Source organism: Lytechinus variegatus, chromosome 10 (genome assembly GCF_018143015.1).
Source record: "Lytechinus variegatus isolate NC3 chromosome 10, Lvar_3.0, whole genome shotgun sequence".
NCBI lineage: Eukaryota > Metazoa > Echinodermata > Echinoidea > Temnopleuroida > Toxopneustidae > Lytechinus > Lytechinus variegatus.
The window spans coordinates 17,669,525-17,694,849 of NC_054749.1; the positions used below are offsets into that span (position 1 = coordinate 17,669,525).

Genomic DNA, 25,325 nt, shown 5'->3' on the forward strand with positions numbered 1-25,325 from the left:
TTTTATACAAATAATTGGCTGAATATTCCAGAATATCAAATTGTCGTAATTATGTTGTGAATTGTATAATGTATATACTTCATTCAAACTGCTCATTTTGAACATTGGCTGAAAAGGGGCTAATTAGTTTTACATGCCTACACTACCTAAAATTGTCAGTGTTTCATCCTGACACATAATGTCTCTGGGGCATTAAGGGACACAAATATCCTGACTGGGTTTTACAGTTGTGCAACAGATTAGAGGAGCCGTTGAAGGCTAGCGGGAAGTTTGGGAACCCTAGTCTAACAACTAATGAAAATTGAACATTCATCAATTAGTTTATAAATTGTGAATGTTCTGTTTCAGAAATGTTTCTGTTACAGATGATGGAACTGAGAGAAGGAGAAAACAGCTTTAGTTATTTCATCTCCAGATGTCATATTGAATAGCCTGCAGTTACTGTCCATTTACAACTTCATGGGTAAGCACAGAAAAGAAGCAAGAAGGGCATATTTGAAAAGAAGAAGATCAGCAATGAGAGAAACAAAATTAGCTGGGAATGATTTGGATGATACCCAAATGAGTCACATGAAAATTGATAGCCCAGCTAATGAAGATAACAGCCATTGCATCCAAACCAAAATGACTGAAAAACACACCCCTTTATTCTGTACGCCGCCAAAGTCAAAGTCATCATCAGCACTGCTACCATCATCGTCAAAGTCATCATCAGCACTGCTACCATCATCAAATATGTCAAATTCATCAGCACTGCTACCATCATCAAATACGTCGAATTCATCAGCACTGCTACCATCGTCGTCAAATACGTTGAAGTCATCAGCGCTGCTACCATCATCGTCAAATACATCTAAGTCATCAGCACTGCTAGCATCGTCGTCAAATACGTCAAAGTCATCAGCACTGCTACCATCATTGTCAAATACATCTACATGTAAGTCATCAGCACTGCTATCATCATCATCAATGTCATCATCTTCAACAGTTGCACTTTTAAGAAGATGTATTCCAAGGAAAGTGCTAAATGACTGTCTTTTCACAAAGTGGAATGAGTACAGACTGTTATATAAACAGTTTACTCTAATCAAAAGACGCCTAAATGTTATAGAGCATGGAGAGGGGGGTGGAAGTTTAAATTGATTGGTACTTGATGTGAAATAAACAACATTGATTGCTTAAGGCAAGTACATGTATAAGGGGCGAAATTTAATTGGTCTGGGATGTTGAATATGTCTATAAATGTAGTAGCCTATTTTACAGCAATACTGCAAAACTAGAGCAAACTGATGCAATACCGGCTATCTTGAGCACTGACCATAGATGAATTAGGCTTTAGCCTATTGCATTTGTAGGCCTACAGTATTCTATTGGGCTGGTGATTATCTACTGTAGTTGGTCTTACAGTAGACCAGGTTAGAATTTGAAAGATGTTCTTGATGCCTTGATATGAAAATCATGTGACAGCGAACATCCTGTTATCATTTTCTTTCTTTGAATTTGGGACACTGTAATAGTGTAGTTACATGTATATAAACGCTTATCTTAAAATGGGATTTTGAATGAGTGCAAAGATGTATGCAAGAAGATAAAAGGTACATGTATTATCATCCCTTTCAAAATACTTGATGTTCATCAGTTACATGTAATCTTCCAATATAGAAAGCGGTGTGTAATTCCATGATTCTTAATCCTTTAGTTTGGTCAGAAAATATGATTTTTAAAAAACAATTATTAGACTTATTAATTGCTAAAATGCTGTCCCCCATAATGTTCTGTTCTTTGCCTATAAGCTCAGATTTTGAAGTTAGAGAAGTGAAGTATGCAATTTCACTCGGGTCAAAAGGACATTTTTTTTTTAAGAATCCAAATTTGAAAAATTAATGATTCCTGATTGAGTATTAAATTGAGAGAGTACAGGCATGTATACATTCCAATCGCGGTAACATACTTACAGGAAATTGACCTTGACTGAAGGAATGTACTCAAATACAGCCAAAAGGGGCATGATTAAAAAATGACCCAGTTCTATTTAGCGTGGTATAATACACTGTTTGGTTTCCTTTTTGTGTACTTGGGTAAATTGAGAGCTGGTCCTCTGCAAAAAAAGCCATTAAACGTCTTGTTATCATAAATATTGTCTTCTATCTTAAGATTTGGGATGCCGTTTGAGTGGAGCTATGAACGCTGATCTTAAAATGGCATCTTGAATGAGTGCGAAGACTGGTGCAAGACATAGTTATCAAAGGTATAATCATCCTTTTCAAAACGCTTGATGATTATCAGATAGTAACCTTCCCTTATGAAAAGCTGTGTGAAATTTCATGCTTCATAATCCTTAATCCCGCACAATTCTCTGTTCCTTGCCCTAAGCTCAGATTTTGAAAATAGCGTATACAATTTCACTCTGGTCAAAGGGACATTAGAAATTAAAAAAAATCAAAATCTGAGAAATTAACAATTCCTGATAGTCTGATAGAGTATTATATTGAGAGAGTACAGGTGTTAATTTCTAACATACATTCCTTTCGCGGTAACAGACTTACATGATATTGACCTTGGCTGAAGGAATATACATGTACTCGATACAGCCAAAAGGGGCATGATTAAAAATATGACCCAGTTCTATTTAGCATGGTATATACACACTGTTTGGTTTCATTTTCGTGTACAAGAATCCAAATCTGAAGATAATTATCAATTCCTGATAGAATATTTAATTGAGAGAGTACAGCTGTTAATTTCTATCATACATTCCTTTCGCGGTGACATACAGGAAATTGACCTGGGCTGAAGGAATGTACTCAATACATCCAAAAGGGACATGATTAAAAAATGACCCAGTTCTATTTAGCATGGTATAATACACTGTTTGGTTTCCTTTTTGTGTACTTGGGTAAATTGAGAGCTGGTCCTCTGCAAAAAAAGCCATTAAATGTCTTGTTATCATAAATATCGTCTTCTATCTTAAGATTTGGGATGCTGTTTGAGTGGAGCTATGAACGCTGATCTTAAAATGGCATCTTGAATGAGTGCGAAGACTGGTGCAAGACATAGTTATCAAAGGTATAATCATCCTTTTCAAAACGCTTGATGATTATCAGATATATGTAACCTTCCCTTATGAAAAGCTGTGTGAAATTTCATGCTTCATAATCCTTAATCCCGCACAATTCTCTGTTCCTTGCCCTAAGCTCAGTTTTTGAAAGTAGCGTATACAATTTCACTCTGGTCAAAGGGACATTAGAAATTAAAAAAAATCAAAATCTGAGAAATTAACAATTCCTGATAGTCTGATAGAGTATTATATTGAGAGAGTACAGGTGTTAATTTCTAACATACATTCCTTTCGCGGTAACAGACTTACAGGATATTGACCTTGGCTGAAGGAATATACTCGATACAGCCAAAAGGGGCATGATTAAGAATATGACCCAGTTCTATTTAGCATGGTATATACACACTGTTTGGTTTCATTTTCGTGTACAAGAATCCAAATCTGAAGATAATTATCAATTCCTGATAGAATATTTAATTGAGAGAGTACAGCTGTTAATTTCTATCATACATTCCTTTTGCGGTGACATACAGGAAATTGACCTGGGCTGAAGGAATGTACTCAATACATCCAAAAGGGACATGATTAAAAAATGACCCAGTTCTATTTAGCGTGGTATAATACACTGTTTGGTTTCCTTTTTGTGTACTTGGGTAAATTGAGAGCTGGTCCTCTGCAAAAAAAGCCATTAAACGTCTTGTTATCATAAATATTGTCTTCTATCTTAAGATTTGGGATGCTGTTTGAGTGGAGCTATTAACGCTGATCTTAAAATGGCATCTTGAATGAGTGTGACGACTGGTGCAAGACATAGTTATCGAAGGTATAATCATCCTTTTCAAAACGCTTGATGATTATCAGATAGTAACCTTCCCTTATGAAAAGCTGTGTGAAATTTCATGCTTCATAATCCTTAATCCCGCACAATTCTCTGTTCCTTGCCCTAAGCTCAGATTTTGAAAGTAGCGTATACAATTTCACTCTGGTCAAAGGGACATTAGAAATTAAAAAAATCAAAATCTGAGAAATTAACAATTCCTGATAGTCTGATAGAGTATTATATTGAGAGAGTACAGGTGTTAATTTCTAACATACATTCCTTTCGCGGTAACAGACTTACATGATATTGACCTTGGCTGAAGGAATATACATGTACTCGATACAGCCAAAAGGGGCATGATTAAAAATATGACCCAGTTCTATTTAGCATGGTATATACACACTGTTTGGTTTCATTTTCGTGTACAAGAATCCAAATCTGAAGATAATTATCAATTCCTGATAGAATATTTAATTGAGAGAGTACAGCTGTTAATTTCTATCATACATTCCTTTCGCGGTGACATACAGGAAATTGACCTGGGCTGAAGGCATGGGGGGGGGGGTACTCGACCCAAAATGTGGTGGGTATGTGCCGCGGACATACGAGCCAAAATTCGGGGCCCTGGAACGGCTCGCACGAAAATGGGAATCCCTGGAGCGAGTATTAGTAGAGAGTCATGAAAATGGGGATCCCCGGAACGAGTATACATGTATAGTAGCGCACATGCGGCACGCTGTGCGAAGCCAGGCTAATAGGCCGTAGTTGCACCCCCGGATTGTATTGTACATGTATTGCAGAGAAACACACATACACACGCACAGCAGGCTTACAGCAGCGAGCATATCCATTCGTTCAATGACTGGCGCGATCAGCCAATCAGCGGCCAAGGATTCCGTGTAGTACAGCGCGGGGATACTGCTCTATGTGTACAGAGGGAGCGCGGAAGTGGAAAAAACCAATGCCCTGGAACGAGTTCGAACATGTTTTCTTTGCACCCTAGCGTGGAGAGGAAAAGGTACATGCCTCGGAGCGGAAAATTGAGTGTGAAAAAGGGGGTCCCCTCCGCGGCACATACCCAATATCCAAAATATACTGAGTACCCCCCCCCCCCCGGGGCTGAAGGAATGTACTCAATACATCCAAAAGGGGCATGATTAAAAAATGACCCAGTTCTATTTAGCGTGGTATTTTTTTATTTCCTTTTCGTGTACATGCGTAAATTTAGAGCTGGTTCTCGGCAAAAAAGCCATAAAATGTCTTTACGCCACCCATGTCTTTACGTTCTAGTGGCTTTTAAGAGCGTAGGCAAACAAAACGGATTTCATGGGATACGATAAGAGAACAAACCTTTATCATATACATTGAATACTCTCATTCGTGACAATTGATTAGTTGCTTAGCTTTGCTGCATTTTTTTTTCCTTTTTAAGTTGAGGTTTCAGGAATGTCTTTAAAAGTTTATTTTTTCCCCAATTTGCGTGGGAAAAGAGCAATTCGGATATTTCTATCACGTTGCCAACTTTAGGATTTTAGTGATTTTTTTCCTTTTCCGTGAACGAAGGGTACTGATGCAACAATAAAAATGGGCATTTGTGTGGTATTTACTCTTTCTTCTAATGTAAGGCTGTCAGTGGGCCAAATCACAAGATGTGGTCACTTTGTACCGAATGAGTTAACTGCTACCATGCCCGCACTAGCTTATTTCGTTTGGCAAGAATCAATGTTCTATTTGCTCATGTGTATTTGGAGGCCCAGTCTTATACTCTTATAGATTTCTCCTATGGACATTATGGTTTTATTCATTTTCAAAATTTCTGAAGCACAAGAAGCACAGTGGTGGGGACGGGTCAGGGGGAGGAGACCCCAGAATAAGTTAGGTGTGTTCATATCTACCACTGATAACAGTAATTATATTGAAAAAAGGGAAGAAAAAATATTGAAAAAAAAATGAAAATAATATTATTCAATTAAATCGTTTCCCAACTCTTTATAAAGTGAGTGGCAAAAATAGTCAATTATGACTTATTGCCAAATAAAAACAAGGAATGGAATGGAAATGGTAAGCATCCCGAGTATTATACAGGGGCGGATCCAGCGTTGTCCAATAGGGTTGACAAGATTTTTTCTCTCATCCATACCCCCCCCCCCCGGATTGGCGGCTGAGACATACGTAAAAGCCGGAATGGGGGGGGGGGGTAGTCTTAAAGACTGTGAATTTGAAGTACTTTTGAAATTTATGTATAACTTTACAAACAGGATGACTTATCTTATAAAATAAAATTATGCGAGCCCGAGCTGAAATTTTTGTAAGGGTTTGATTTGAAAACTGACACCTTACGCTTATGTAATCCTCTTAAGCAGGATATTTGTCTTCCAAATCAAGAATGCGTGTACGAAGCGCGAGCCGAAATTTTGTGATATATTGATTTGAAAAGGGAAAATAATATCAAGCACTTTCGTATAATCCTCTTGAACAGTATGAAATAACTTATGCGAGCGCGAAGCGCGAACTAAAAATTTTGTTTGATTTGAAAATTTGACACCTTACACTCTCTTTGTAATCTTCTTAAGCAGGATATTTGTCTTATAACTGTATACGTAGGCCCCCTATTGATGTAAAACTTTATATATTGATTAGAAAACGGGACATGTATCAAGCACTTTTAGTTATCCTCTTGAACAATATGAAATACAAATGCAAGGACGTAGATGAAGCCGAAATTTCAGTGATGGTTTGATTTTTTTTTAAAACAGACACCAAACACCCTTTTTGCAATCTCCTTAAACAGGAATTACCATGTAATGCGAGCGTTAATTTGAAAACAGTAAATCATTGAATGTCAGCAGCGCGAAGCCAATATTTTTGTGATGATTTCAGTGATTTGAAAACAGACACCTTACGCTTTTTTGGTAATTCTCCCGATTAGGATATAATAAAGAAATATTGCTCGCGCGAAGCGAGAACCAAAAACAGACATTTTAAGCACTTTTTCAAAAATCGCATTAGACAGGATATTTATCTCGGGACACAAAAAATCAACCACGAAGCTCGAGCCAAAATTTTATAGATCGATCAGAAACAGACATTTTTTAACTTTTGGCCTGATGCACATAACTGGCTTTTCTCCTTTTTTTTCTTCTTTTTTCCCCATATCTCTTCTTTCTTCTGTTCCTTTTCTCCTTTTTCTTCTTCTTTTCTACCACTGAGGCCAACGACATGCGCCTAGCAAACGGCCCGCGCGTGCTCCCGGCGTCGCCTATTAAAGACACCCTGTATAGGCCGCCGATCGACCACCACAGGCACCTAAAAATTAAGGCAGGGCATTTCACCGCCGCGCCATGCCATGGCAAAAATAAATCTGATTACATAATTCTTAAATCAAAATTGTACGCCCTTTATTTTGAACATCAAGAATTCATGGACACTTTTTTTGTTTTTTTATTTTAATGGTGATGCTTTCTGGATGATAAAATATTTGATTAAACGACTACATCTACCAGAATACGACTCCATTAGAACAGTAGAAGCTGCAGATTAAAGGTAAGTCTAACTTAAAATTTCTGACACTTCAAGCAGGCGCGGATCCGGGGGGGGGGGGGGGGGGGGAGGATCAGCAGCGATCGGCGATCGGGCTCACCTGGGTTAGGCTAGTTAGGCTAGTTAGCCTGAGCTGAGCCAATGCCATATCTAAATAATAACAGAGTCGACAGAGTTAAACATGTCCTACTGCCTGACCCTGTAATATGGTAGGCCTAGATCTCTAGATCTAATTCTGCATGCGATGCGTTAACACCGGCTTTTAATGCATGTACGGTAGGCTTGGTGTTACACGTTCATGCCTAGATCTAGAGGTCTAACGTTAGATCTATCAAGGTCTAGCCCTAGATCTAGATCTATTTAATTAGGCCTAGATTCTAGATCTAGATGCTATAGATCTACTACTTTTACTAGGCCTAGATATAGATCTAGATCTCTAAAAAAGTTAACACTCACAGTTGAGTTATGCCCAACTTTATGCCTAAGGCTAAGTTAGACTAGGATCTAGACCTAGATCCATTAAAGTTCCCCCAAGTCTGCGCAGTCCCCCTTGGCCTTGTCTGCGCACACCATATTTGCGCGATTCTAGTAAAAAAAGATACGCAAGACCACAAATTTTACACATGCAATATCTACATAGGCCTAGAAAGATATTCATTAAAAAATCCGACTAAAATTAAAAATGGTTGAAAAATAATGAATTTCAGGCATTTCGTGTGATGGCCTTAAAATGCAGCCTTTCTCATCAAAATCCCTGAATTGTGTGTAAAATGAATGAGTGCGCAGACATGGGGCACAATTTTTTTGTTCAATCTGAAAATGACTGGCTGCGTTTTTTTCCAAGAAAATCATCTAGATCTAGATCTAGGCCTATCTATTTCTTTAAAATTTTTATGAGATTTTTGGCACACTTAGGATTATAAGGAACATTATCAACTGAAAATTTGTTTGCAATAAAAAGAAATTCATGTTTAGATCTAGGCCTAATAACATTGGAATTTGGACTAGATCTAGAGTTGTAGACCTCTATTGGTTAATCAACGTTAGACTTGGGCCTGTGAGTGATTGTCGACATGGCTAGACTCTAGAGTCTCTAGATCTAGAAATCTACTCTAAATTTTACTCATAGACCAATGACATTTTTAAAAATTTTATTTGGGGGCTTATTATACTTATATATAGATCTAGACCCCCCTACACTACAGGCCCAGCTAGACTATGTCGTGTTTGCTCGGGAAAAAATACAATAAGGCAAAAACGCAAAGGGGTCTCAGGTGATTTTGCCCCTGAAAGTGAAATGGCCACAATAGCTGCCATTAAAAAAATTATCTAGCATATTTGAATTTTATCAGCTTTTTAAATTCTAAAAAGCAAGTATAATATATTCTTTCATTTCTGCAGTTTTCCTTTCATCATGTTGACTAAAAATGTCTTTACAAGTTTAAACTTCCAATTTACGTGGAAAAGCAAATTGTTTGATGTTCCATAATATTGTATTGCATATATACAGTAGATCTTGGCCTAGATCTATAGATCTAACGTTAGATCTACGAGACCATGGGTGATGAGATGGTAGACGAGACCCACTTCCAGTTCCGTGGTCAAACCTTTCTAATTACAAATACAATGTTGAACAAAAAATAAATATTGAATATGAAGTTAAATTTTTCAGGGGAAGTTATTTTCCATTTTGTTTACATTTTTTTAAAACAATTTTTCACCCTCGATTGTGTGTATGAAGTGACATCCCAGCAAACACAAAATGTTTCTGAAATGTTTGGGGTTTAACATTTTTTAAACATATTGTATGATATTTAATAATTACTTAATGTTCTGAATTTTTGCATTCTAAAATAGTCACAAAGTTTGATTTCTGAGAAAAAGTGGAAATTATCAACATAATTTATGTACTCCATCATAAAGGCCAATGGAAAATACATTCTTGTATACAACTGTATGACACAAAATCTACTTGACTATAAATTGAACTCAGAATATGGATTGTGGTTCCTTGCAAGAATTCGAGTCTTAATTTCATACAATAAACAAAATAGAGTATGATAAAATGAAACTGTTTAATGACCTTTGGGATACGATGCAGCTGACCGATCATGAAAATTAAACCTTGAAAAATGTATCGTGGTATGAGTAAGTTTTGGCCCATTTACCAGGACTAGCAGAATTTTTATGCGTTGAGTCTATTAATAATTTTTTTTTAAGATGGTGATCTGACACCATGTCCAGATGGTCACGGTGATAAAAAAGCATGAAGTTCAAATTGCTTGACATTGGCTTAACTATAAAATGAAAGAAAGAAATGCAATAAGCTTTATTCTGTCTCAATTGTTTTTTTTTTCTTCTTCTTTCTTTCTTGTCTATAGTAATGGATCAGGTTTGGAAAATTGAGAAGACTATCAAGACCAGGATTATAAAGGTAAATTGTATTTTGGAAAGAATGTAAAATTAAGGTGTCTCATAAAGAGCAAATTTGCCCATTTGATATCAACACAAATAAAAACATGTCCTATAGGCCTACATGTACATCAACTTTTGAAATGAATTAGGCTAACTGATTTCAATGAGAACCCAAAAGCAGCTAATTAATCGATTTGTTGGCTCAGTCAGTAGCGCGTCCACCTCATAAGCGATCGGGAGGTTGTGTGTTTGATACCTGGCCATGTCATACAAGACTTTTAAAGATGGGAGTTGCTGCTTCCTTGTTTGGCATTCAACATTTGAATGTAGATCTGGCATTGCTCAGTGGCTGCCTAGCCCAAGATCAATGGGGCAAAGAGAATTTCCATTTCGGACAACATTAAGAATTTTATTTTTTTGGTTTTGCTTTTGTTTTTTTGTTTTTTTTTACTGTAATGGTGATTGGTGAAACATACAATATGAAGTCTATGAACAGAGTACAAGCAAAAAAAACCTACATGCAGGGTGTCCTCTGTTGGATACCAATATTGTTTATGGTTCTTGGATAATTAGACCTTTAGAAAACAATTAAAACACATTATTCCTGTGTCCAAACTAAGTTTTTATTTTACCCACCCACTTGAAGACACATCACTCGATTTAGAACTGTCATTTCATGAAGGGTGTGTTTTTATACTTTACAAGTACATTCTATAGAACTTTACTATTCAAATGAGGACATCAATATTCTGTGTATAAAATATTATGCATTTTGCATAGACGTATACGATTAACAACCAGATAATTCACTTAAATTTTGAACAATTGATTTTTGTTCTTCAGAGTACATGTAATTTTAATGTAAAGGAAATTGGGCAGGAAAACACATACATGTAGTTCAAGTATTATAAAGGTCTACAGTCAAACACTGAGCTCCAAATCCAGTGTGCAGGGGTGACAATTATGACCTCTGTGGAACTCAAAATTATCTTTGACCCCACTTGACCTGGCCCCAAACCCTCGAAAACTTTGGTAAAGATGAAAATGTTGACATGCCTCCTCAAATCGTTGAACATGATTGTACAGAAGATAATCCATTGACATATGCAGGGATGCCAGTTTTCAGGCTATTGCCTGATTTCTGCACATGATATAATTAGCATAATTAGAATAGTGACCTACATGTAATTAACATTATCTGTAATACATGGGATATGTTGCTAATCTTATTCCAAAAAACTCTGTAAACATGGATGAAAGGAATATCCACTGCTATCCTTCATGTATAAACAAGGAATTCATTTATGACACTTGTTTAAATTTTGTTAGTAACTAGTGCTTATGTCTTTATGTAATCAGCATAATGAGCTAATATGCATATTTTCCTATGGGTATCATTTTCATTGTTTATCTAGAAAGTCACAGAAAGGTATGAAAATATGCATTTTCGCATTTAATGGGTCATAATAATTCATGCATGAATTATCATAGTGTTTAACTAGGTGGAAAACAAAGGCTCTACCTTTTCTTTAATACGATATACCATTCAATAGATTTTATGGCATAATGTTTTTGTTTTTTTTTAAATTAATTTCCAGCATAGTAAATACAGTGTTGTTAATGTTCAAAACGTGAGGGGGTTGAATAATTCTGCATGCAACTGTAAGACATTATTTACGGGTTCCATTTTCAATCTCATACATGTACGGTAGGTCAATGCCAGTGCAGTAACATATTTTTATTTTTCATTATTTTGTTATCAAATAGGATTGATGCATCTGAAGAAGATTCTTGTTTGGCTCGTTATGCGAATGATAATCACAGGAAACCAAATGCAGTCATGAAGCAAATGCGATTTGGGGAAAAGTCCCACTTGTGCTTGTTTGCTTTGACTGATATACCAGCAAATAGGGAAATACGATATGATTATGGTAATAATAACCTGCCATGGAGGAAGACCACACAGCAACCTGGTAACCTGCTGAACAATCCTACCAGTAGTTCTTGCACAAATGGAGATGGTACAAGTGCCCCAACACAGCAAGTCAGCAACTCTCTTGGCAATAGTTCCAGCACAACTAGAGAAGTTGCAAGTGCCGCGACACAGCAAGTCAGCAACTCTCTTGGCAATAGTTCCAGCACAACTAGAGAAGTTGCAAGTGCCGCGACACAGCAACCCAGCAAAAATTCCAGCACAATAAGAGATGGTACAAGTGCCCCAACACAACAACTTGGTAAATCACTCTGCAATTCTACTGATACTTCTACCGATACTAGCACAACTGGAGATCATGCATGTGCTCCAACACAGAACAACCTGCTTGATGGCAATAGTTCCAGCATAACCAGAGATGATACAAGTGCCCCAACACAGCAACTTGGCAACCCACTCGGCAATGCTATTAGTATTTCTACCACAACCAGAGACAGTACAAGTGCCCCAACACAGCAAGTCAGCAACTGTCTTGGCAATAGTTCCAGCACAAGAAGGGAAGGAGCAAGTGCAGTAACGCAGCAACTCGCTCAGCAATCCTACTAGTATTTCCAGTACAAACAGAGACAGTACATTTGTCCCAACAGCGCAACAGTTACCTGGTGACCAGCTCAGCAATACTACTAGTAGTTCTACTAGAGACTGTACAGGTGCCCTAACACAGCAACTTGGCAACCCGCTTAGCAATAGTTCCAGCACAACCAAAGACTATGCAAGCGCCACAACACAGCAACTCAACAACCAGCTCAGCAAATTCTACCGGTAGTTCATCACTGTTAAAATCACCTAGGAATACTGAACAGGGAGAAATGTTGGATCCGAGTGATGGCGAAAGCTCCCCGAGTTCAGAATGCTCTGATGAGGATAATGGTCAGGTTTTTATTCCACGTATCACAAGGTCAAGGGTTTTATCCAGCACAACCAAGGGCAATTCAAGTACCTCAGAACAGCAACCCAACAATGTTACCAGTAGTTTATCACACTTGCATTTACCTAGGAATACTGAAGAATTAGACACAGAAACGTCAGATGACCAGACAGATGATGACCAGACAGATGATGAATACTGCCCAAGTTCTGAGTACTCTGATGAGGATGATGGTCAGGTTTTTACTCCACATATCACAAGGACACGGGTTTTATCCAGCAAAACCAAAGGCAATTCAAGTACCTCAGAACAGCAACTCAACAATGCTATCAGTAGTTCATCTCACTTGTATTCACCTTAGGAATACTGAAGAAGTAGACACAGAAATGTCAGGTCACTCAGATGAAGAATACTGCCCGAGTACAGAGTATGAGGTTGATGGTGAGATTTTATCAAGCACAGTGAAAGACAATACAGCCGTCCCAATGCAGCATGTAAACAATCCTGTCACCTCACCAAAGGTTAGCTCAAGTACAGACAACAATACAGCCAAAAAAAAATCGAGCAGAGGCAGAGTTACAGTAATGCAGACAAATAACAATGGCAAGAGGAAAAATGAGATAAAGAATCTTACTGCCCATTTTGTGGAAAAAGTCAGGCAAAGCTATCACGACATTTGCAATACATCAAAGAACATCAGGGTGAGCTGGAAGTAGTACAGTGGAAAGCAACAACTAACAGAGAATTGAAAGATAGAAGATTGTCTAAGATGAGAAATTATGGGAATTATCTACACAATACGAAGGTTCTGCAGAAGGGGAAAGGTACTCTGATAGTTGTCTACAGGCCTGATTATAGAGCTAATCCTGACGATTATACACCATGCCCAGATTGTTATGGATTCTACTCAAAGAAAGAATTATGGAAACACAAGTGTTCAGAAGCTAAAGATGGGAGTGATGCTAAAAAGGGATCTTCCAAGAAAAAGAGGAGGATTTGGGTAAAAGAGAGCAAAATGCTTCTTCCCACATCAGCAAATTAAAAAACAACAAGAATGGTTCTTTCAGGACTTAGAGATGATGAAGATGGTATAGCCAGATTAATTAAAAGTGATAAGTTGATATGTAAGCTGGCTGAGAAACTAACTAACAAGCTTGGGCATGAAAAAGATGAATTCAACCATATCAGAGGAAAGCTTAGGGAAGTTGGAAGAACAGTAATGGCATTTAAAAAGGTAACCGGAGAAGAAAATGCATGTTTAGCTGACAAGATCGATCCCAGTCAGTTTATGAAGGTTGCTGAAGCAACTCGCCTGGCATCTGGGTATAGTGAATCAACTCACCTGTATGAGACACCAAGCCTCGCTCTGAAAATAGGGCATAGTCTCAGAAAAGTAGCTGAGATACTTAAAAGTGAAGCATTGATGAATGGTGATGCAGCATTGAAACAGAAAAGTGGAGACTTCATTTCTTTGTACCAGATGAAGTGGGAAGAACTTGTATCTACGCATGCATTGCGGACACTCCAAGAAAAGAGAAGAAACAAACCAAAGTATCTCCCCATAACTGCAGATGTAAGCAAACTTACAAAGCATTTGAAAGAAAAGGTTTCAGGTGGTAAAGACAAGCTGACGAAGGAGCCTGACAATCAGCAAGCGTGGAGAGATCTTGCTGAGGTGACACTAGCATCACTGATAGTCTTCAACAGAAAGAGAGCTGGTGAAGTTTCAAAGATAAAATCAGCTGATTTACAAAAGTTAAAGAAAGGCAGTCATGGGATGAACTTTGGATTATCAAAGTTAGAACAACACTTATGCAAGATCTTGTGGAGGATAGAAATAGTAGGAAAGAGAGGAAGGACAGTACCGGTTTTGACGACCGATGACATGAAAGACGCAGTTGACCTTCTTAACAAAACCAAGGAAAACACTGGAATATGGGCAGACAATTTATATTTGTTTGCCCTGGCCAACAGTGAAGGTCACTTGAGAGGAGTCGATGTCTTGAGAAAACATGCCACTTTGTGTGGAGCTGATAACCCGGAGCATCTCATTTCAACCCAACTGAGAAAGCATATAGCTACCGTAAGCCAAGTAATGAACCTCAAAGAGAATGAAATGGATATCTTGGCCAACTTCCTTGGCCACGATATAAGAGTACACAGGGAGTATTACAGATTACCAGAAGAGACAATCCAAATTGCGAAAGTCTCAAAGATTCTGCTGAGCATTGAGAATGGCAACCTCCAGAACTTAACAGGGCGGAATCTAGATGACATTGAGCTGCTGGATGATGAAGGTAATTGTAGTTCAAAAATTGTTATTACTGTACTGACTGTACTGTCATGGAATTACTGTTAAGTCTCACCTTTTTAAACATGAAATCTGTTTCAAAATTTGCAAGGGAGAATTAGGGTTAAGGGAATCGTTATACTCATGCACTGATGAAAATTTTAATTGTTTAACATTTTAAAAGAGGAAAACAGTGTGAGAATTCTAATCTATAAGCAAACTGCTATAGTTGAAACGAAATGGACCAGTTAACCAGAGGGGATATGATGATTATTTTCAAACACTGAAATGGTAAAACCTTTAAATTATGGTTTGGAATTACAACTTTAGAAATCATTTTGATTAATATTTTATTTGTGATGAGAAACTTGGAAACATATTTTGACCTTGGTTTTGAACAGGGTTATTTTCCATGTGATTTAATTCTTGCATGTATACTTTTGGAATGCATTGTATGATCTGCTATTAAAGTGGAACATTAGAAATATTCTCAGTTTGTTTTTGTTCTGTCTCACACTGCACTGAAAAGGAGGTAAATTTAGCACTTAACGATCCAATTTTAGCACTTTTTAGGAGCTCGGATAGTGACTGCACTCGACGTGCTGTTATAGCATTTGCACAAGTGCTATACTGCTAGCACCCAAAAGAGAGCTGAAGTTTAGCACTTAAAGTGCACAGCAGTCAGCTCCTTTTGGGTGCTAGCAAAGTAGCCCTGGCGCAAGTGCTGAATGAGCACTTCGAGTGCAGTCACTGTGCGAGCTGCTAAAAAGTGATAAAATTGAATCTTTAAGTGCTAAATTTAGCACTTTTTTTTAGTGTAGCAGCAGACGATATGCACCGACGATAAACTTCATGTGGCTGGGATAGATTGTCACTCATTCTGTTAGATGTAATTTTTATCTCATTAATTCAACAAAATTACGAAACTCGGGAATTATTTATCTATATAAAATATAGTAGCATCTCGTATTATTTTTTTAATTAAGAGAAAACCATTTTTTGAAGGAAAACATTTAGGTAAATTAAAATTAGATGTAAAAGATCATTCCCAACATGCGTAGCCTGTATGCATGGACCTATGGACCTATAGGTCCGTGCTTGTATGTCATTGCATACAAACCATCTCAAACACATGTACTGGTATTCCTTCCTTGCTCGCCTTGCTGATTGAGAGCTGTGCAACACGTGTATAGATCTAATCTCTCAGCCAAGGCGAGGCAAGCAATAGGCCCCTACGGCATGTTTGTGATGGTTTAAATTGAATTCATTTTCATGAATTCAATTTGGCCCGTGCTTTTAGCTGCTGCATGAGTATGTAGCGAATCGGCATGTGATTGTGTTGCAAGTTGAATTGTCCAACTCATCATCGGCTTAATTCCCTTAATTTACCTCCAACAAAGTCATTTTGTTGTTCACTTCATCATCAAAATCATCAATTTGAAAAACCAAATCTAGATAAAATTCTTTTTTTTTTCATTTCGGGATCAAAGTATTCAGTGACAATGTGGAGAAAATGTACCCTTGCAACAGGTTTTGCATGCAAGTAGAGCTTCACGTGGGAGAGCCAATCACGCCTCTTGTACAGACAGTGACGTCATAAAAAATCCCCAATTTCGCGGACGTAATCCTGTGTTTGAAGCATTCAGAGAGAGAACTTTAAACTATCAATTAACCGAGTATCATCGGTCTCAATGATAATTGATGTACACCATCGTGTTCTCCTTACTTTTTCCTTTAATTTGATATATGATTCTCCATTTTTACGATTTTCAATATATTTCTACTTTAAGGTTCCTTTTCTCATTGGGCCAAATATACCATATGATGAACCAGCATGGCAGATACTAATGATGTTATAAGATATTGTGGAACTGGCAGTTTCTCCTGCCCATTCAGAAGAGTCTATTGTTTATCTTGATTGTATTATTTCTGAGCACAGGCTCCTTTTCCAGGCATTGTTTCCCGATGAAAAACTTTTGCCCAAACATCACTTTTTGGAGCATTATCCAGAGAAGAATCGTGAATTTGGACCACTTGCAGCCCTGTGGAACATGCGATTTGAGGGAAAGCATCGATATTTCAAGCAAACTGTACGCTACACTGGATGTTTCAAAACATTTTGTTAACACTGTCAAGAAACCATCAATTGATGATGGCATACTATATGCACTCTTCAAGCAGAGGAAGTGTCAAATTAGAGGTCAATGGAGTTTCAACATTGTCTTTGGATGAAATGAAAGAAGCAGCTGCTAAAGCAGTCAAAGACAGGTATGGGAAGGTAGCCTATGTTCAAATGGCGAAACAGGTTTGCTACCATGGAACAATTTACAATCTTGGAATGATCCTATCATTTGGCTCCTTCAGTGGCCTGCCATGCATTGTGAAAATCATTCACATCATCATACAAGGAAGCAAACCAAGTTTCATAGTGAAGAAGCTAAGTGCATGGTATGATGAGCATCTATGTTCCTTCGAGCTCCACACAGATTAACATTCCATGGCTCTCATAGCTGTTGAACCTCATGAGCTAAATGAATTTTATCGACTGGTGGCATATAGCATTTCTAGGATCAAATTTGATTTCTTGTATATTTTTAAAAAAAATTTTCACCCCTTTTATTTCTATTTTTTTTAATGGAATTTGTTCACCCCATTACAGTTTTAATAGCATCAGTTGGCCTACACTATTGGTTTTTATATCCAATTAAACAATGCTTACTCCTCTGACATAATGACTCTTCAAGTCGGATGTGTAGTCCCTTTTAAGCAGCTTTGTTCAAGCTATATCAATCTCAACACCCTGTGAACACATTTTGGCAAAACCTGTGAATCTACATTGTGTAGAATTTATGCATTGATGAAGAATCTAGTTTACACATCTGTAGACAAAAGAATATGAATATCCTAAATTGTTTAGATGAAATTGGATTTTGGCTTTAACCCTGTCTAGGCCGGGGGGGGGGCTCAGAGGCCCCCCCCTCAACGAATCGCGCGATATTTTCGCTGCGCAAAATTTTTTGACTGCGCCGCTCGCTGACTTTTTACTTTCAAGTCTTGCGCAACTTTTGAGACCAATTTTGCATCACCCGGGTACATGGTTCTGAAATTACGCAACATTATGTAAGTGCATGTCAGACCAAAAATTGCTCAAAAACGTGATTTCATGTACAAAGTCAAAGCAAATTGTGTTTTCAACCAAAATTCATAAATGCATGATTATTTTTAGTTTTGCTGGTCTAAATGTATTTATTTTATGCTTTTTATGATCACAGAAGAGTCCCCAACAAATTTCATTGAAAAAACAATGAAAAACAAAAGGTCAAAAAACAAAGAAATACATAAGAAATTGCAAAAAACAATATAATACATAAGAAAATGATTTGATATCGCAATTTGTTTCATGTACACTTGCTAAGAACACCACAAAGAGTTTCTATACAAAAAATTAGTACATTTGGAGCTTTATTTAGGGAGTTAGAGGAAAAAGAATGATTTCGCATACTAATTACACATAAATTAGCATAATCACTTAATAGCAATTCGCATGAAAAAAAATTACTATACAATCCTGTAGATTATGACCCATTTCGGCGCGATCGACGGCCGAGATCTTAAGGGGGGCCTGGGAGGCCCCCCCCCCGGCCATATGAACTCCCAAAATACCCCAGCCTAGATAGGGTTAATACTGTCTTTGTGTTTGTCATTCTCAATCCAGATAAAGGCAGAATTTATGCGCATAACAACAAAACCTCTCTCAGCAACTTTCTTCAGGAAATTCGACAACATCAGTCGCCGGCTTATCAGTATCTGCAGGTCCAAAGGAGGTGCCCTTGGAAAGAAGTTACAGGAAATCATGCAGCCTCTGGAAGAAACTGGGGTAAAAGTTTATTAAATTTTTTTTTCACCGATGAGGTGAAAGACGTTCAAAGCAGAAAGCAACAAACAGTTTGTTGGACAAATTTATTGAAGACGTTTACCTTTGCAGCTCTTTAGATATATTGGCCCTCCATTTGTCCATACATGTAGTTGTAGATTAACATGATAGATACTCGGTAATAATCACACTTTAATGTATGTGTAACATTGAAATGTGCTTTTCATTACATATTTTATGTGTACATTTAACCTTAATCCAACTGGGCTATTTGACCCCTGTTTTTACTGGGGGGGGGGGTCAATCTGGCCCCCCTTTCAGATGTTGGCCGCCAATCGGGCAATCGCCACATGAAATTTTACCTGTAAGCTACAAGATAGTAACATTAAAGTTTTTAAAATCAATAACTGTCTATTTTTAATTATGCAAATTTATGCATACATTTATGTTTTGTCTGTAACTCCATAAAAAAGGCTGAAAAATTGCAAATTTTTTTTGTCGGTATTCTCCAACACATATTGAACAAATTTCTTGCAAAACAAAAAAAAATCCACAATCAGCACCAATCATTTGTTTTGCTAATTTCTTATGTATTTCATTAATTTTTGATCTTTTGTTTTTTATTGTTTTTTCACCAATTTTTGGGGGGACACTTTCCAATGTTCTTTACATTAGAATAATTTAATTTCAATGATTTAAACTTGAAATAATCAAATTGATATCAATTGAACCCCAGAACATCATTTGCATTGGATTCGCACACAAAATCACATATTTAGCCATTTTCAGGCTGACGTGCATGTACAAATTAAACGGTACATTGTTTTGTGACGGTCTATCAGAACATTGCAAATTCAGTCTTAAAATAAGCGGGAGACTTCAAAGAAAACTTCATGAAATGGCACAGCTAAATCTTTGCCTGTTTCAGAATTACTGCCCAAAAGGTCGGGTGGGGCAAAATTGACCCCACCCCATTTGTATTAGGTTAAATACTTATGTTGAACATAAAACAGTAATATTCATAGAGTAAAATGTTTGTTTATCTTAGTAGGGAAAAGCAAAGTTAATTTGTTTATTTGTCTGAAATGATAGAAATTGAATGTTTAGGAAGAGTTTTAATAATGTTGATAGTAGAGTTGCAAGTTATCCTTGAAATTGGAGAAACGGGGAAAAATTGTTTCCATAAAAGTCATGGAATTTGAAGAAAACTGCTGAGAATCCTGAGTGGTCTAACAAGATCTTCAGAGTATGCCTCTGAATGAAGTATTCCAAAAGTAGTTGTCTTAAGCTTGTTTTTATATGTGTGGACACATAGTTTGGCTGTTCCTTGTTTTATAGTTTTGTTTAACTAATTTTTTTGGTGTTTATAAAGTTTTTAGCTTGAGTTTTGTCGATAAATGATATCAAGCTGGTGCAGACCCTGTACCAGGTTTTTGCTGTGTGATATCCTAGAATTTAGAATTCTCAAAACCATTACATGTAGCAAATTTTTGCACTTTTGTTAGTAATTAAAACAATTATTTAATTTCCATGTGAAGCTAAACCTGATTTTTGTTGGTGTTTCTAATATTTGAAGAATAAAAGTTAATGTAAGCACATGTGCACATAACACTATTTGAATTGTTTATGAATGTTTATTTCTTACATTGAACTTTTCACAAAGAGTTTTATCAAGTACACAAATTAATTGAAAGTACGGAGTACACTGGAATATGGAAATACTTACCTGATTTTCTTATTTACGAGATAACTCATACATCTACTTGATTTGCTAGTTCAGCCCTCTGGACTGCCATACCCGAAAAGAACTCCCAAGAATTTAAAAAGCGCGAGCGCGCCCTCTCCCGTTCAGGCTTACTACCCATGATCACCGCGCAATTAGCGTCCATCTTCCTCACCTTTCGCAAGCCCATACGTTGAAACATGTTGCTGCGCAAGGCGGAGGGTCGGTGGGAGGGTATCAAGTAGATGTATGAGTTATCTCGTAAATAAGAAAATCAGGTAAGTATTTTCATAATTTACTTCAATAACTCCATACATCTACTTGATTTGCTAGACCAGCACGGACTCAAACCGTAGGGAGGCATGTTTTCAATTGTAAGCCTAAGAAAATTTGAAAAAACAAAAACAACGAAATTTAGGGAGAGGGGGAAAAGCCGCAGCTGCTTTAAGCGCCGAAGCAGCAAATCTCGCCTCGCTGGACGGAATGTCCTTCAAGTAGAAAGAAGTGAAGGAGTTAGTTGAGCGCCAAAAGGCGGCCCTCAAAAATGTCCTCGAGAGGAATGCCCTGTATACTCAGGAATACTAAGTATCATGGGCCCTCGGCCTAGTGTCAGGAGAACAACATCACCTGCTGACTAGAGCGTAAGAATCGGAATTTGTTGAAAATTTCAACAAGAATCGTGATCGGAAAACTGAAGCTTTTAAGGCTCAGTAAGTGATCAATCGACCAATCTGAGAAGGCGAGATATCTCAGAATAAAGCCTCCGCGTGGGAGAAAGCGCCCAGAATTCGATATCTGTCTCAAATGCGTGAGGGCAGGAAATCTGCAGAATTCTGATAGAGAGCTGTGGTAAAAAGTTACTAGCGGTCCGAAGGTGACCAGGAACGACGGAGAGTAGGGATTTAGGAAGAAAACCACTCGTAAGGCAGACAAGGGTCGAGAAAGCGACTGAGTGCCATCCTGTTAATAAGGAATGCCGCGGACATGTTGCCTATGTAGAATAGAGCAGTCTGGTCAAAAAAGCTCAACCGGGCGTGTCAGGGAAACAGCGCGGTACACATCACGACAAAAGTGTGTTAGACCGAGTGATCGAGAGAGAACTCAGGATCCCCTTTCTCCCATACTGATTGAAGCACCCATCTGAGGGTGCAGTGCCCGCGGTGGAAGAGGTGGCTTGGCTCAAGCCACCATCGCCGAGAGAGCCCGTGAGGCTAGGCTGCGATGGCTGTCCGCTGGGCGGGGGAATCCCTAGCAGCAGCAAGCGTACGCCAGAGGGAGCTGGTGAAAAAAAATCTGTCACGATATTACGTGTAAACGACCATCAAGAGATGCTCTAAACGGACAGACATCGCCAGATATGATACCTCAACCGTTACATTCCCAACGGAATCGAATGAGGTAGCAACGGCCCTGTCCTATCAAGTTAGGGACGGAAACTGGCTAAGAGTGTCGAAGTCCTCGCTTGAAGAAACAAGCGAAGGAGACTTGAGGAAGTAATCACAAAATTTCCATCAGTCTGCGGTGAGAACCAGTTGTTTATGAAAAAAAAAAAGTCACAAGGCCTGTTTCTCAGGTGATCGTGAGAGCAAGCACCGCCGGCGCCGGTTGCGGCAGCGTGGAACAGTCCGATATCGGTAAGATAAGGAGCTCCAAAAAGCTGCGGGGGGCGGCAAAAATAAGCAGCGGGGGATGAGAATCTAAATTTCTAAAAGAAGAACTCCAGTGAAGTAAATCACTTACATGGAGAGACTCATCCACAGTCGGCCCGAGAGAAGGCGGGTCGTAGTGATCGTGGTTAGGAAGGCATAAGCATACATCCATCCACGGTTACATCATCCTCGGTCGTGCGGTGACCCTGGCCACATGCATTGCATGGAAGGAGGATGAAAGCAGCATGCGGGGCGACTCGAGTGTGCCGTGAAAAAATTTCTAAGAAAGAAGCCGATTCGACAAACGGGCACGGTAAAGCCATCCACCGTAGACCACTCCGCACAAGGAGGGAACGGCGGAGACGCCCGCAAGATTGGCCCACATAGAGGGCAGTCTATAAGATAGACAGTTAGAGCTCGACCGATGGTCTGGCGGTGTATAGTTTGGTGTGAACTCGCCGACCCGGTACGGTGGGTGTGCCCAGAAAGTAGGCATAGAATGCCGACAGAGAATCCTGGGGCTTTAAACAAGTTTGAACGCACGTACATAGCCAACAATCTCATGAGATGTACGGTGGTTACTTTCCTCCGAGATGATGTTTACCCAACCGGGAAAGACTCGGGGAACAGCTGTGAATGTCAACAGGAGGGATATCTAGCATATGAAAGCTGATTCCTTCCACGTATTCGGTGCGGGTGCTGCCGGCGGTGTCCGGGGGGACGACCGGTGATGGCAGCTCGGGCAGGGTTCGTACGAGCCGCCCGAATACGAGACAAATAGGTTAACATAATCATAATGTACCGGGTGGTGAAGGCATAGCGATTATTAAGCACAGGAGAACTTTTAATCGCCGTGACATTCAGATCCGAAATACATACTCATAAGCTCGGAGAGCTATGAGATAGTGAGACATACCGCTGAGCGGTGATGGTGCTCATATCAGAGTCGCCCTCTCTTCAGCGGCGATCGCTGGAGAACGGGTGTCTGTACTAGCCCTGACTCTGGCGTTGCAAGGGTAGGAGCTAAGTAAGGCAGGGCACCCTTACTTTCGAATAGAAAGTGAGGTTCAGGCCAGAAAAAACGACGGTCCCGTCGCCTGGGCGAACGGTCCGCGGACGTGGTAGGTTGCCCTCTCAAAGCAGCCAAACATTCTCACGAGAGAAGTGCGGCATGCGGTATGTAAGAGATTCATACCTCCAATCTACGGGCCCGCTTAGGGGGAAGAATGGAGAGAGTTACCGCTGAAGGAGTCGTCGCCGTATGTGAGCTTGACGTAGAGGGCGAATTCGGGAGTACCTGCATAATAATCGCCCCCCCCTGCCTCTGCCTTCTCGCTAGCCTCGAGAGGCTTGAAAATTTCGAGACGGCGGCGCCGGAGCCTGGCGCTTCCGGGCAGCAGCAGAGCGGGGGTGGGTTTACACCCTCGGAGCTGGCGGCTTCCTCGTCGTAGGAGCCGCCTCGTCTAGAGCGACCCCGTCACTCTCCGAGACCCCCAATTCGGCCGATTGAGCTCGGAGCGCCTGAAGAGGCGGGGCGAGAAAATATGGACTCCCTTGCTTCATCAATACCCCCGCTCGGAGGGTAGATGTGAGGTAGATACTTGTCAAGCAGCGCCTGAGCGCTTACTGAAAAGTCGACCGCGGGATAGGGGTTGTCCTCGCACTGTCCGCCTTCGAGAGACTCCTCGTAAAGGGAGTCTCGCTCTATGGACTGAACCGGGGGGTTGTCCAGTAGGCGCCGGGGTGGCCCCGCGTGTCGGCTGGGACACGTGCACTGGCTGGCGATTTAACAGAATCGCTCGAGGATTTCCCGGGTGTCTGGTGGTTATTGCCCACTTGTCTCGCTTGATGCTCAGGGGCATCAGCGGGGTGAGTAGACGTCGAGGGTGGGGTGAACCCGCACTACTCGAAAGCAGAATGTAGCAGCATGAATAGCTGTGACATCTGACCACCGACACAAGGGTCTGAAGGAGGGACGCCCATGGCAACAGGGCTGGCCGACCTCACCTTCGACCTCTTCTTCTTCGCGGCCTCCGCCGGCGTGGCCGGGGCAGAAGAAGGCACAAGAGGCACGGGTGATTTCTTACGATTTGCCGCCCCTGGCAGGGCGGCCGTCAACAACGAAACTTCACCCGAATCTGACGGGGTCAGATTGTGGTCACAGTCTGATGTGTGACGCCTCTCGCGGTAGCAGAATGTAGCAGCATGAATAGCTGTAACATCTGACCACCGACACAAGGGTCTGAAGGAGGAACGCCCATGGCAGCAGGGCTGGCCAACCTCTCCTTCGACCTCTTCTTCTTCTTCTCTTTCTGCGGGCTCCGCCGGCGTGGCCGGGGCAGAAGGCATGAGAGGCACGGGTGATTTCTTACGATTTGCCGCCCCTGGCAGGGCGGCCGCCGACAACGAAACTTCACCCGAATCTGACGGGGTCAGATTGTGGTCACAGCCTGATGTGTGACGCCTCTCGCGGTAGCAGAATATAGCAGCATAACATGTATGACTGTAACATCTGGCCACCGATAAGAGGGTCTGAAGGAGGAACGCCCATGGCAACAGGGCTGGCCGACCTCTCCTTCGACCTCTTCTTCTTATTTTGCGGGCTCCGCCGGCGTGGCCGGAGCAGAAGAAGGCACAAGAAGCACGGGTGATCTCTTACGATTTGCCGCCCCTGGCAGGGCGGCCGCCAACAACGAAACTTCACCCGAATCTGACGGGGTCAGATTGTGGTCACGATCAGATTGTGGTTACAGTCTGTGTGACGCCTCTCGCGGTCAGGGGCTGGGCGATCTCTCCCGATGCTGTCAACGGAGGACGACTTATACGGCAGAGATCCTGACCTGTGCCGGGGGGAGAGAACCGCACTCTCCCTCCGGACTTCTGGTGACCCGGTAGCCGGTGGGTCGCATAGCCCTATGGGTGCTGCGGCGGCAGGACCTAGTTTAGGCTTGGAAGCCTTGGCTACCACTTTTTCCTTTGTCCGAGACCGTGGCACCACAGTCTCGGCCTTCCTTCTCTTAGCATCCGACCGCAAATTCGGAATGCTGATCGACGCACCCTCATACTCACCGCCGCCGGGCGCTCACCGCGGCGTC

At 40.3% G+C, this 25,325-nt stretch overlaps 2 protein-coding genes across 2 annotated transcripts; both read left to right on the forward strand.

The window, feature by feature from the left end:
- The first annotated feature begins 8,332 nt into the window (after window positions 1–8,332).
- On the forward strand, window positions 8,333–12,382 carry LOC121423086 (cell wall protein IFF6-like). The gene has a single exon (XM_041618370.1). It carries the CDS (start codon window positions 11,674–11,676, stop codon window positions 12,370–12,372), a length of 699 nt encoding a protein of 232 aa, XP_041474304.1. The 5' UTR covers window positions 8,333–11,673; the 3' UTR covers window positions 12,373–12,382.
- A 1,243-nt stretch (window positions 12,383–13,625) lies between these two features.
- Window positions 13,626–15,832, forward strand: LOC121423085. Its single transcript, XM_041618369.1, has one exon. The coding sequence runs from the start codon at window positions 13,749–13,751 to the stop codon at window positions 15,051–15,053; it is 1,305 nt and encodes a 434-aa protein (XP_041474303.1). The 5' UTR covers window positions 13,626–13,748; the 3' UTR covers window positions 15,054–15,832.
- The last annotated feature ends 9,493 nt before the right edge of the window (window positions 15,833–25,325 follow it).

Bases quoted from the DNA above. Each gene is read 5' to 3' on its own strand.
- LOC121423086 (XM_041618370.1), top strand. From the start codon at position 11,674: ATGAAGCAAATGCGATTTGGGGAAAAGTCCCACTTGTGCTTGTTTGCT.
- LOC121423085 (XM_041618369.1), top strand. From the start codon at position 13,749: ATGGTTCTTTCAGGACTTAGAGATGATGAAGATGGTATAGCCAGATTA.